At 46.5% G+C, this 13,097-nt stretch overlaps 1 protein-coding gene across 3 annotated transcripts in view; it reads right to left on the reverse strand.

The window, feature by feature from the left end:
* The window catches only part of NBEAL2 (neurobeachin like 2), a 239,052-nt gene that overhangs the window by 102,922 nt on the left and 123,033 nt on the right, over nucleotides 1–13,097 (reverse strand). For all 3 annotated transcript variants that reach the window (XM_068235222.1, XM_068235221.1, XM_068235220.1), the window contains exons 5-9: nucleotides 6,805–6,938; nucleotides 5,637–5,719; nucleotides 4,871–4,956; nucleotides 1,782–2,082; nucleotides 61–167 (exon numbers count right to left, since the gene is read on the reverse strand). In XM_068235222.1, coding sequence (XP_068091323.1) covers nucleotides 61–167; nucleotides 1,782–2,082; nucleotides 4,871–4,956; nucleotides 5,637–5,719; nucleotides 6,805–6,938 — 711 coding nt within the window. The remainder of the gene's footprint in view (nucleotides 1–60; nucleotides 168–1,781; nucleotides 2,083–4,870; nucleotides 4,957–5,636; nucleotides 5,720–6,804; nucleotides 6,939–13,097) is intronic.

The raw sequence follows: 13,097 nt of genomic DNA on the forward strand, positions 1-13,097 counted from the left end.
TCTAAGGAAGATCAGTGTGACAACATTCTCCCCCACCAATGCGGACAACATGGCTCCTACCTTGCTGTTCTGGATCAGTCGAATGATGTGCTCGAAGCAGTTATTACTGAGGAATTTAGCTTGCAGGACCGGGCGATCGTTGCAGTTCAGCATGCCTGGGATGGCTCCTAGAATAGAAGAACGAGAAATCAGCGGACACCCCATCACAAAGCCACAGAACAAAAATTACAGAACAGAACAAAAACAGATCAAAGCCACAGAACGAAAATCCGATCTAGAGACTAATGTAAACATCCTGCATGTTCCTTGGCCAACGCAACTATACCTGAAGTCAAATACTCCCTATGGAAAGGGAAGGCATTCCCGTTCCTCTCACCGTGTCCTCGTTCCAGCGCTGTTACACCCATTGCATGTATTTGACTAACTGGTGGAATAAGTCTTCGGGGACCCTCAGAAGGCTTCTGACGCACTCGCGGTCCTGAGCACTTCCAAAGACAAGAAGCTCCGTACTTCGCATTACTGAGCCGCCCGTCTTCAGAAGCATTTAGGGCCGCGAGTGCTTCCGAAGCTTTCCAAGGGCTCCTGGAGGTGGCAGATTTGAACCATGGACAGCGATGGCGCAAGCACACTGAGAGAGGACTGGGAGGACTCATCAATAGGACCCAGAGCATTGCTTCTCCATAGGTGAGTATTCACTTCACATTTGCTTTAAAGAGAAACCGTATCCAAGAATTGAACTTCATCCCAATCAGTAGCTGATAACCCCTTTCCAATGAGAAATCTATTCCTTTTCACAAACACATCATCAGGGGGCTCTGTATGGCTGATATTGTGGTGAAACCCCTCCCATAGTGTGACGTCAGTACCTAACAGCACTGAGGTACTGACATTACACTGTGGGAGCCTTGTTGCATCGTGGGAAATAACAGCTGTTTCCAACTGCCAAAACAAGCAGCATCTCCTTCCAGTGGCATCACCTGCCAGCAGTAAAATGCCACCATGTGATAAATGTCAGAATGCAAATCAGGGAGAGGAAAGATTTTACAATAGGCAAACACTGACTAAATCATTTATACATAATTATTGTAAAAATTAAACACTTTTTTATTACATTATTTTCACTGGAGTTCCTCTTTAAGTCATAAAGGATCCCAGAGCTAAGAGGTATGTGGAGGCTGCCATATTATTTCCTTTTAAAGTGTACCAGAGCTGTGGATAAAAGCAGATTTGATACTCACCCGCGGCTTCCTCCTGCTGCATAAACATGTCTGAGTCCCACGCTGTCCTCCCGCGGTCTGCTGTTCAGCCGCGATCAGCCCCAGTAATTGCTTCAGTCGGGTCCAGTCTGGGTCTTCTGCGCATGTGTGGGAGGTCCGTGCATGTGCAGAAGACCCAGACTGACGCGACTGAGCCAGTTACCGGCACCGATTGCGGCTGAATGGCAGACCCGCAGTAGGACGGCGTGGGATTTAGACATGTTTATGGGGCAGGAGGAAGCCCCAGGTAAGTATCAAATCTGATTTTATCCACAGCTGTAGTTTCCTTTAAATAATACAGATTGCCTGGCAACCTGCTGAGCTGCTTTCTCCAGTACTCTTCGCCATAGACCCTGAACAAGCATGCAGATCAGTACTAATGCCAAAGAGATCAGCAAAACTGCCAGGCAACTGGTATTGTTTAGAAGGAAATAAATATGGCAGCCTCCATATAACTCTCACCTCGGGTTCCCTTTAAGTAACCCACAAGCCCAGCAGAGAGTCCCGGGATGCCAGGATACATACGCAGCATGTTGATCCGCAGGGTGAGCAGTCCCTCCTCGCAGTGTGGCTCCGCCTGTCTCTCCGGGGAGCACAGGGGCCGGTCGCAGTTGAGGACCTTGAAGTAGCTGTCCAGGATGTTGCGGATCTCCACTCTCCTCTGGTCGGGGCTGCTCCCGTGTAGGATGTGGATCATGGAGATCAGACAGTTCAGTGCCAGCTGAAGGATCTTGGGGTTCCGAGGAGTTAGGCTGATGCACCAACCCTGCAGGACCAGCATGAGGACCTCTACGGAGGCCGGGGTGATGAGGACAAGAGCGTTTGTCTACAAAAAGAGGTCAGGAGTTATATGGCGAATGGCGGCAGACAGATAAGTACTTATATAGATACCCTATTGCTACTACTTATATAGATAGTTGGGATGATCAGTGGGATGATAATAATTTTGAGTCGATGCAAAATTATGCTAACTTTATACATATTTATGCAGCCTGGAAATGGACAAATCTAATGTTGCAGCTGCTACAGCATTTAATTGGTTAAATTCCAGGCTGAATACATTTGCATAAAATTAGCATAACATCTGTGTGAACTTAAGGGTGTCACTATCGGCCCAATTTTCAGCTTGAGCGACCAGATAAATTGCGACCGGAAAAAACATGTTGTAAAACATCAATTATTTCACAGTCAACAAACCGATCTGTACTTCCTTCCCATTACCCAATTGTAAAAAATTCCAATCAACAAAACTGCCCTCAAAAGATCACTAATCTGTCAACTTTTTCACCAACCAATACTCTGATCGAGGTGAGGGTTAAAAGCTGCCATCTTCCAACAGACTAAATCTTGAATGGTGAATCACTTGTAGTCATCATGGTTCTGTAACCCTGGAGACCATCAGTAATCAGAAAGGAATGACTCCGCCCTCCCTCCTCTCACTTTAGACACAGTGAATCCACCCTCCCTCCGCTCACATTAGACACAGTGACTCCACCCTCCCTCTGCTCACCTTAGACGCAGTGACTCCACCCTCCCTCCGCTCACCTTAGATGCAGTGACTACACCCTCCCTCAGCTCACCTTAGACAAACTGACTCCACCCTCCCTCTGCTCACCTTAGACGCAGTGAATCCACCCTCCCTCCACTCACATTAGACACAGTGACTCCACCCTCCCTCTGCTCACCTTAGACGCAGTGACTCCACCCACCCTCCCTCCGCTCACCTTAGATGCAGTGACTCCACCCTCCCTCCGCTCACCTTAGATGCAGCGACTCCAACCTCCCTCCGCTTACCTTAGATGCAGCGACTCCACCCTCCCTCCGCTCACCTTAGACGCAGTGAATCCACCCACCCTCCGCTCACCTTAGATGCAGTGACTCCACCCTCCCTCTGCTTACCTTAGATGCAGCGACTCCACCCTCCCTCCGCTTACCTTAGATGCAGCGACTCCACCCTCCCTCCGCTCACCTTAGACGCAGTGAATCCACCCACCCTCCGCTCACCCTAGACGCGATGACTCCACCCTCCCTCCGCTCACCTTAGATGCAGTGACTCCACCCTCCCTCCGCTCACCTTAGATGCAGTGACTCCACCCTCCCTCCGCTCACCTTAGATGCAGTGACTACACCCTCCCTCCGCTCACCTTAGACAAACTGACTCCACCCTCCCTCTGCTCACCTTAGACGCAGTAAATCCACCCTCCCTCCACTCACATTAGACACAGTGACTCCACCCTCCCTCCACTCACCTTAGACGCAGTGACTCCACCCTCCCTCCACTCACCTTAGACGCAGTGAATCCACCCACCCTCCGCTCACCCTAGACGCACTGACTCCACTCTCCCTCCGCTCACCCTAGACGCACTGACTCCACTCTCCCTCCGCTCACCCTAGACGCACTGACTCCACCCTCCCTCCGCTCACCTTAGATGCAGTGACTCCACCCTCCCTCCGCTCACCTTAGATGCAGTGACTCCACCCTCCCTCCGCTCACCTTAGATGCAGCAACTCCACCCTCCCTCCACTCACATTAGATGCAGTGACTCCAGCCTCCCTCCGCTCACCTTAGATGCAGCGACTCCACCCTCCCTCCGCTCACCTTAGATGCAGCGACTCCACCCTCCCTCCGCTCACCTTAGACGCAGTGAATCCACCCACCCTCCGCTCACCCTAGACGCAGTGAATCCACCCTCCCTCCGCTCACCCTAGACGCACTGACTCCACCCTCCCTCCGCTCACCTTAGATGCAGTGACTCCACCCTCCCTCCGCTCACCTTAGACAAACTGACTCCACCCTCCCTCCGATCACCTTAGATGCAGCGACTCCACCCTCCCTCCGCTCACATTAGATGCAGTGACTCCACCCTCCCTCCGCTCACATTAGATGCAGTGACTACACCCTCCCTCCGCTCACCTTAGACAAACTGACTCCACCCTCCCTCTGCTCACCTTAGACGCAGTGAATCCACCCTCCCTCCGCTCACCCTAGACGCACTGACTCCACCCTCCCTCCGTTCACCTTAGATGCAGTGACTCCACCCTCCCTCCGCTCACCTTAGATGCAGTGACTCCACCCTCCCTCCGCTCACCTTAGATGCAGCGACTCCACCCTCCTTCCTCTCACCTTAGATGCAGCGACTCCACCCTCCCTCCGCTCACCTTAGACGCAGTGAATCCACCCTCCCTCCGCTCACCTTAGATGCAGTGACTCCACCCTCCCTCCGCTCACCTTAGATGCAGCGACTCCACCCTCCTTCCTCTCACCTTAGACGCAGTGACTACACCCTCCCTCCGCTCACCTTTGACGCATTGACTCCATCCTCCTTCCGCTCACCTTAGACGCAGTGACTACACCCTCCCTCCGCTCACCTTAGATGCAGTGACTCCACCCTCCTTCCTCTCACCTTAGACGCAGTGACTCCACCCTCCTTCCTCTCACCTTAGACGCAGTGACTCCACCCTCCCTCCGCTCACCTTAGATGCAGTGACTCCACCCTCCTTCCTCTCACCTTAGACGCAGTGACTCCACCCTCCCTCCGCTCACATTAGACGCAGTGACTCCACCCTCCCTCTGCTCACCTTAGATGCAGTGACTCCACCCTCCCTCCGCTCACCTTAGACGCAGTAAGAATGGCTCCGTACAGATGGACCAGGCGCAGCTTGACCAGATCGGGAAGGTTGTCTCCGTTGTGGAAGGCATCTAGGAAAGGCAGAGAGTATAAGGACACATCTGAAGAAACAGAACTACACTAAAGGTGGTTAATGAGAGGATAATTGTTCTAAGTTGATGCAAATGCTATGCAAATTTACACAGCTTGGAACTGCTAGGGTAAGTAATTGGTCCCTTTCCAAGCTTCTACAATTACCATAAAGTTGCATTTCAATGGTCAAAAGATTGCATCAACTCTGAAGAAATAGCATCTCATTGACTCTCCCCAGAGCTGAATGTAAGGCTGCAATACTAAGGGCCTATTTCCACTCGGGTGTTGCATCCATTTCGGAATCGGCCACGGCACCCATGCTGTTGCGAAGCTGCAGCAAAAACCCTACAGCCGTGCCATGTGTGCTGCGGCTTGTGATTCCAACGGCAAGCCTACTAACTGAATAGGCAGCATTTTCCCGTCTGACTCTGATGCGGGGAAACGCTGCGCGTTCTGCACTGGTGGAAACGGCTCTAAAATCACTCACCAGAACTAGTCTGCGCAGCCTGAATTCCAAACCTGGCATACCTGTCCCGTGGGCAACACACAGTATTACAGCCCCGCAATGAGCATCGCAAGCAGGTGACTATTATAACCAGGTCAGTAATGGCAGCCTCTGTATATGTATTATTGTGCAGCCTACAGATCTGCCATGCAGCCAGAACGCTGCGCGGAGTACCTTGGAAGAAGGTGCAGAATTCTTGTGGAAGAGCCGCTGGTGAGAACTTGTATTTACTCTTCTCTGTTGCGCTTACGATTTCCCTAAAGAGAATAAAAACAACATGAATACAGTAAATACACAGCACTGAACGACCTCTCCCTGCTGTGCTGATCCAGCTGCCTGTGTGTGAGTTCATGGACACGCCCCCTCTGATTCCTCTACCTACACGTTGCACCGCCCTGTCCCCACCCCTGCCCCGCCCCATTACAGGTTTATTCCATGTCTTCAATCAAAAACCGCTACAAACTGCATACAATTTGCATACAAGCTGAAACAGGTTAGGCTAATAATTCCCAGGACAGGCAGCAGCCCAAAAGAAAGCAGATTTCACTTACGCGCCCCTTCCCCAGGCAGAAAAATAAACTATAAGAATATGAAATTCATATTATAATATTAAAATATGAAATTACTGCCACGTCTGTCCTTCCAGTCAACCATGATAATGCAAATTTCATATGTAAATTTACGCAGTTTGAAGGACCAATCGAAATCCCTCTCAGCGGGATTTGCATACATTTGCATATAAAGTGTGCATACTCCTGCATGAACTCACTGAATACCCCTAGCCCTTATTCACTATACCCAGCCCACCAGACGGCAGGGCGCATACACACGTCAAATTTTGATGGCCAATTTGACCACCTATCTGTAGTATTCATGCGAATAGTGTTTGAATACAAGTAGTCCTCGACTTACGAATGCCCAACTGACGAATGGCGTGGATTTGGTGTTTCCATGGTAACAAGTGAAAACAAAATTCTTCAAATTGGACTTGCAGAAAAAATTGGACTTTTTGAGAAAATCGATTTTAAAAAATGTAAAGAAAAAATGGCTTTTAAACTTGTATAAGCAGGTACAGAGGGCAGAGGTGTCACAGAGGGGAACACAGGAGGCACAGGGGACAGAGATGGCACAATGTTTGCGACTTAAGAACAGATTCAGGTTAAGAACGAACCTACAGTCCCCATCTCGTTCGTTAATCAGGGACTACCTGTACTATGAATAGATTGTGTAGGTCAGCTGTCCTATTACATGGAAGTGCTGAAATTGGCCAATCAAAATTGTATTGTGTACACCCTTACACACGTTACGCTTGTGTCAGCATTGTGCTGGTTACTGGACTCACCCTCCCAGCTGTCTCCGCCAGGTCTGATAGGGGTCAAAGAGACATTCACACAGGTGCAGAGCGTAGACGGTGACCCTCTCTGTCAGCAATCGCCCCTCCACCTCCTCCTCTTCTTCTGGACTCGGTACTTTTAACTATATGAAATAAAGACCATGTTAAATAAATCCACTCAAAATCACATGTAGGGATGATGAATGAGATGCAAACCATTTCTCCTTGCATTCACACTTCATGCAGATGTTATGCACCGTAACCTCCCTGGCGGTACGCAGTGTCTGAGGCTGCGGCCGCGGGAGTCACTTTTTGAATAAAACTTGTTGTAATAGTTGTAGCTAGCACTAGGCTAGCTACCTCTGTCCCCCAAGTCCCCCGCACCTCTCTGATCTCCCCCCCCCCCCCCCGATCGCCGGCGATTATACTTACCCAGCCGCAATCCCACGAGAGCCGCAGCCTCCCCAATTAGCTTCAGTCGTCTCTATGGCGACGATTGGACATGACGTCTAACGTCATCGACGTCTTGCGCAGTCCCGATCCTCCCCAAGCGAAGCCTGGAGCTGATTGGAGAGGCTGCGCCATCGAGGTATCCGGGGGAGGGGGGGAAGAGTGGGTACGTATAACGACGGCGATCGGTGGGAATCAGAGCAGAGCGGAGGGACTTGCCGGACACAGGTAGCTAGCCCAGTGCTAGCTACAAGTATTACAACAAGTTTTATTCAAAAAATTCCTCCCGGGGCCATGTAATCCTCTGCGAAGTGTAGGTCGGGGTTACTGCCAGGAGGGTTAAAGGGGCACTATGGCGAAGAATTGTAAAATTTAAAATATGTGCAAACCTAAAACAAATAAGAAGTACATTTTTTCCAGAGTAAAATGAGCCATAAATTACTTTTCTCCTATGTTGCTGTCACTTACAGTAGGTAGTAGAAATCTGACAGAAGCGACAGGTTTTGGACTAGTCCATCTCTTCATGGGGGATTCTCAAGGATTTATTTATTTTCAAAAAGCACTTAGTGAATGGCGGTTGCTCTGTCCAAATGCCAAAAAACTGTGTAGCGAGCAGGGAAGCTGGCCAGCATCATTGTTTAAATCCTTTTTAAGGAATATCTTTATAAAGAATAAAAGCCTTGCTGAGAATCCCCTATGGAGAGATGGACTAGTCCAAAACATGTCGCTTCTGTCAGATTTCTATTACCTACTGTAAGTGACAGCAACATAGGAGAAAAGTAATTTATGGCTCATTTTACTCTGGAAAAAAACTACTTTTTGTCTATGTTTGCACATATTTTAAATTTTACAATTTATTTCACTATAGTGCCCCTTTAAACTTGGACCAATAGAATTGACAGGAAGTTATTCTGATTGGTTTCAAGCTGCATATCACTTCCATGAAATTTGAATGCTAGGAGAAATGATTTGCTTCCCGAGGTTTTGCCCTGGTGACATTGGTACGAGTCTGCACAGAATTGTTGGAGGTGTAGATCAGACTGTGCACAGCTCTCATTTGCCCAAGGTTTCCACATCTGTGAGATGATACATTTAGATAATGTTTTATTAAATATACATAGAACCGGTCTTGAGTTTTTAATCACACAGTTTCATTTAAAGTGGACCTGAATTTAGAACTTCTCTGTTCTAAGAGAAGCAACAGCATAACATTTAGGGTAGGAAAACACTAGGCAGAATCGCATTTGCGCTTTCCATAGCACATAGTGGATAACGCACATGCGATTCTGCCTAGTGTGTCCCTACCCTGAGAGAAAAACATTTCTTTGTTACAGGTGATATAAATCTGCAGTGTGTCTTCTTCCTGCTTTCATGGAAGCAGACATAGGGATAACATCCTGTGTTTACAAATTAGCTGTGGTAGAGGAGATTCCTGAGCTGACACAGCTGAGAGATCAAAGTACAGTTGTGATTAGTCACAGATGAGGGGGGAATTAGACAGGCTAAACTCTCTAAAAACATACAGGGTGTATTTCTCTATGTTTTCTTTCTGTCCTGTGCAAGAGTTCAGGTCCATTTTAAAATGATGTTTTAATGCTGTATATAACTCGAGTTTCCAGTCACACTAGATTATTTAAAGAGAACCTGAACTGAAAAGAAAAAGTCAAAATAACTATACACAGGTCATACTTTTTTTTTGTAACACGTTTTTTTATTGCTTCATTCAACAAAAGAGTTACATGGCAATATAAACATATAAAAGTGAACAAAGAAACAGGTACTGATATATGCATATCAATTTTGTTTTTGATTTTCCTTTCCCTTAGAAACCGTCAGAAATGAACTTTTATAAGTTTATCTTCTGGCCGACGTGGGTCACCCCCCAAATTGGTAAAAGTATCTTGGGGAAAGTGTAGTCAGCGTCACCAAGCTGTAGGGATAAGATTCGTGGTCAGGGTGAAACCTTCATAGGGAGAAGGAGTTGAAGTTCCAATCATAGGGCGTGGCCACATATATCAGATGATTATTTCAGTGAGTAAAAAACATACAGAATAGAAAACATATATTCATAATGAGGGGGGGTTGGTGGTGAGTCACGATGTTCAGGTAGTTTGTTTATACTTATTTCAGTTAAGGTGTAGTGGAAGTAAGAGGGTCTCATACCATCTTATATCCTACTTATTGGGGTCATCAGGCCGTTGAGGCCATTGTGCCTCCTTACAAATATAGGTTGGTTCAGTTCCTCCGGGTACACTCCATTATTAAGTAGCTTTTGCTAGTCAGGGGGGCAAGTTATCTGGGGAAAAGTGCTCCCAAGGGTCCCATATTCTGTGGAAGTTAGTTTCTGTGTTCCTTAGGGAGGCAGTTAGCTGCTCCATGGATTTAGTCCAATTTATTTTTAGTTTAATATCTGGGATGGTGGGTGGAGCTATTTTTTTCCAAGCAGATGTAATTGAGAGCCTAGTAGCGGTTAGAATGTGAGTGATTAAACGCATAGTGGATTTGGGAGTATTTGGTATAGTTTTTCCCAGAAGCATATGGAGTGGATCCAAAGGAACCGAGACCCCTGTAACCTGTGATATCAAGTTCTGTACCCCTATCCACAGGGATGTAATCGAGGGGCAGGACCAAAGGATGTGTTCCAAAGAACCCTTATAACCACACCCCCTCCAACAGCAATCTGGAGTGTTGGGGTATATTCGAGATAAAACCTCTGGGGTTAGATACCAGTGGAATAAGATCTTATAAATATTTTCTTTTATTTGGGTACACATGGAGGTGTGCCGGGCATTTTCCCATATATCAGTCCAGTCTTCAGTATCTATATTCCTAGAGAGAGCTGTCTCCCATTTTTCCATGTATAAGTGAGATGGAGAGAGAGTTCCTGATTTGGTCTGGAGGAGGTTATATATTTGTGAGATGAGGCCTCTCTGGTATCCTATGTGAAGGCAAATACGTTCAAATGGGGTGGAGGAGGAAAGTGAAGGGGCTCTTTTAGTGTACTGTTGTAGGAAATGAGCTATTTGATTATAATCCATAATAGTCTGAGGGGTGAGGGGGTTTTTTTCTTCTATTTTGGACCTAGAGATCAATTTTCCGCTCACATAATCAGTCCAATTGTTCAGGTTGAAGTATCCGTAATTAAACCATCTTGCCATAAAGGGTTTTGAGAGTCCCGGGGGGAAGGAAGGGTTGCCTAATATAGGGAACAGTGGGGATGGCGAGGATCTCAGGTTGGCTAGAGACATGACCGATTTCCATAATCGGATGGTGAATGATATAGTTGGCAGAAGATTGGCCTGGGGAACTTTCGGGGGGGTATCTGACCATATGAAGGAGGCTAGGGATAGTGGTAGAACACTAGTAGCTTCTATAAGGCCCCATTTAGAAAATACCCTAAAAGAGGACCACTCTGTCAACTGTCTGAGGTGAGAAGCCTGATAGTATGCTTTTAAATTTGGGAGACCTAGGCCTCCTTGTTCTCTCAGAGAGATGAGGACAGTTTTAGAGACTCTGGGCTTTTTGTGATTCCATACAAATTTTGAAAATTCAGACTGTAGCCTAGATAATTGAGATGAGGGAACCTGAACTGGGAGGGTCTCGAAAAGGTACAGCAAGCGGGGTAATACATTCATTTTTAATGCGTATATCCTTCCAATCCAAGATATCTTATATGCGGTCCATTTGTGGAGATCTTGAAGGATTTTTTGAATGAGTGATGGGAAATTATGTTTGTAAATTGTGGAGTAGGATGGGGTAAGGTTGATTCCTAAGTATTTTAGAGTATGGGTCTTCCATTTGTAGGGAAAGGCTGATTTTAAGGATTCAAGGAGGTGGAGCGGGAAATTAATTGGGAGTGCTTCTGTTTTGTCTTTGTTAAGTTTAAAACCGGAGAGAAGTTCATATTCGTTTAATGTGTCATGGAGGGCAGGCAGTGAGAGAAGAGGATTCGTAATGGAGAGCAATATGTCATCTGCAAAGAGTGATATTTTGTATTCAGACTTACCTAGGGGTATTCCTTTGATGTCTGCATTACATCTTATAGCTGATGCTAAGGGTTCTATGCTAATGGCAAACAGGAGGGGAGATAAGGGGCACCCTTGCCTGGTACCATTTTGTATCTTGAATGGTTGAGGAGAGTTTGAGGGGAGTTTTACCGTCGAGGAAGGGGAGGAGTATAAAAATTGGAGCATTGTGATGAATGGGCCTTCAAAGCCTTGGTGTTTGAGGATCTGAAATAAGAATGGCCAGGATAATCTATCAAAGGCCTTCTCTGCATCCAAACTAAGGAGCAGAGAAGGCCTCTGGTTTTTGTTCATAATGGAGATGAGATCTATTGCTCTCCTAGTATTATCACCAGCTTGTCTTCCTAATATGAACCCTACTTGATCGTTATTGATCAATTGTGGTAAGATGGGATTTAGGCGGTTGGAGAGGGTTTTCGTGATAATTTTAAGGTCTGAGTTTAGGAGGGAGATAGGTCTGTAACTCTGGGGGAGTTGGGGGTCTTTGCCCTCCTTAGGGATTACTGTGAGGAGGGAGTTTAGCATAGAGGTGGGAGGAGTCTCTCCTTCCATAATTTTATTAGCTAAGGTACATAGATGGGGTAGTAGGATAATTTTAAATGTTTTGTAGTACGAGTATGGGAGCCCATCTGGTCCAGGAGATTTAGAGGATAGTAGTTTTTTAAGAACTTCTGCAAGTTCTGCTATGGTGATAGGGGAATTAAGTAATGTACGATGAGCTTCTGTGAGTTTTGGTAGATTTAGGGGTGATAGGAAGGCTTCTACTTTATCCGAGTATGCAGGATTGTTAGATTGGTCAGGGAGATTGTATAATTCTTCATAAAAAGTGGTAAAAATTTTGGATATTTTTTGTGGGTCATAGTGCGTGGTGCCGTCCCTATCTTTCATCGAGTAAATTATTCGTTGGGAGCTTTTAGGGTTAAGTTTCCGGGCTAAGATGGTGTGGGGTTTGTTGCCCCTTTCAAAAAAGAGCTGCCTAGTCCATCTGAGACTTTTTTCAAGGTGGATAGTCTGAAGAGAGCGTATGTCTTGCTTAAGCTGTTGCATATTATGGTTAGGGTTGCCACCTTTAGGGTGAAAAAATACCGGTTTGTGGGTGTGGCCTGAGGGGTGTGGTCTAAAAGTGGGAGTGGTTTTTCACGGACTTTTTAAAGGACAACTGACCTGGGAGGGATATGGACGCATCCATAATGTATTTACTTTTAAGCAATGCAAATTTCCTGGCTGTCCTGCTGATCCTCTGCGTCTAATAGTTTTAGCCATACCCCCTGAAGAAACACGCAGATCAGATTTTTCTGACTAAAAGTCTGACAAGATTAGCATGCTTGTTTCGGGTGTTTGATGCAGACACTACTATTGCCAGAAAGCTCAGCAGGACTGCCAGGCAACTGGCTTCGTTTTAAAGGTAATCAATAAGGTAATCAATGTGCCAGTCTCCCTATCCCTCTCTCAGGTCAGTTGACCTTTAATGCTAAGTACACACTATACAATTTACTGTCAGATCGACTATTTCCTACAGGTCCAATCTGATTTCCAATCGATTTTCTGTTCACTTCTATGGAAAATCTATTGGAAAGCAAATCGGAAATAGTCAATCTGACAGTAAATCAGCCTGAAAATTGTATAGTATGTACCTAGCATTAGGCTCAATCTGGGTCTCTTAGAGGCAGCATTAAAGGGAACTTAAAGAGAGTATGAAGCGAAAAAAATTTGCTAAATTTACCTCAGCATTCGCTTCAGAACACTCACCAGCGCTAAACCGCCGCATTCCCGGTGAAAAACGAGGGCTGCAGACCACCCAAATCCCAGGGGGGTCTAAGGATTGTG

The sequence above is a fragment of the Hyperolius riggenbachi genome, chromosome 5 (assembly GCF_040937935.1).
Source record: "Hyperolius riggenbachi isolate aHypRig1 chromosome 5, aHypRig1.pri, whole genome shotgun sequence".
NCBI classification, from domain to species: Eukaryota; Metazoa; Chordata; class Amphibia; order Anura; family Hyperoliidae; genus Hyperolius; species Hyperolius riggenbachi.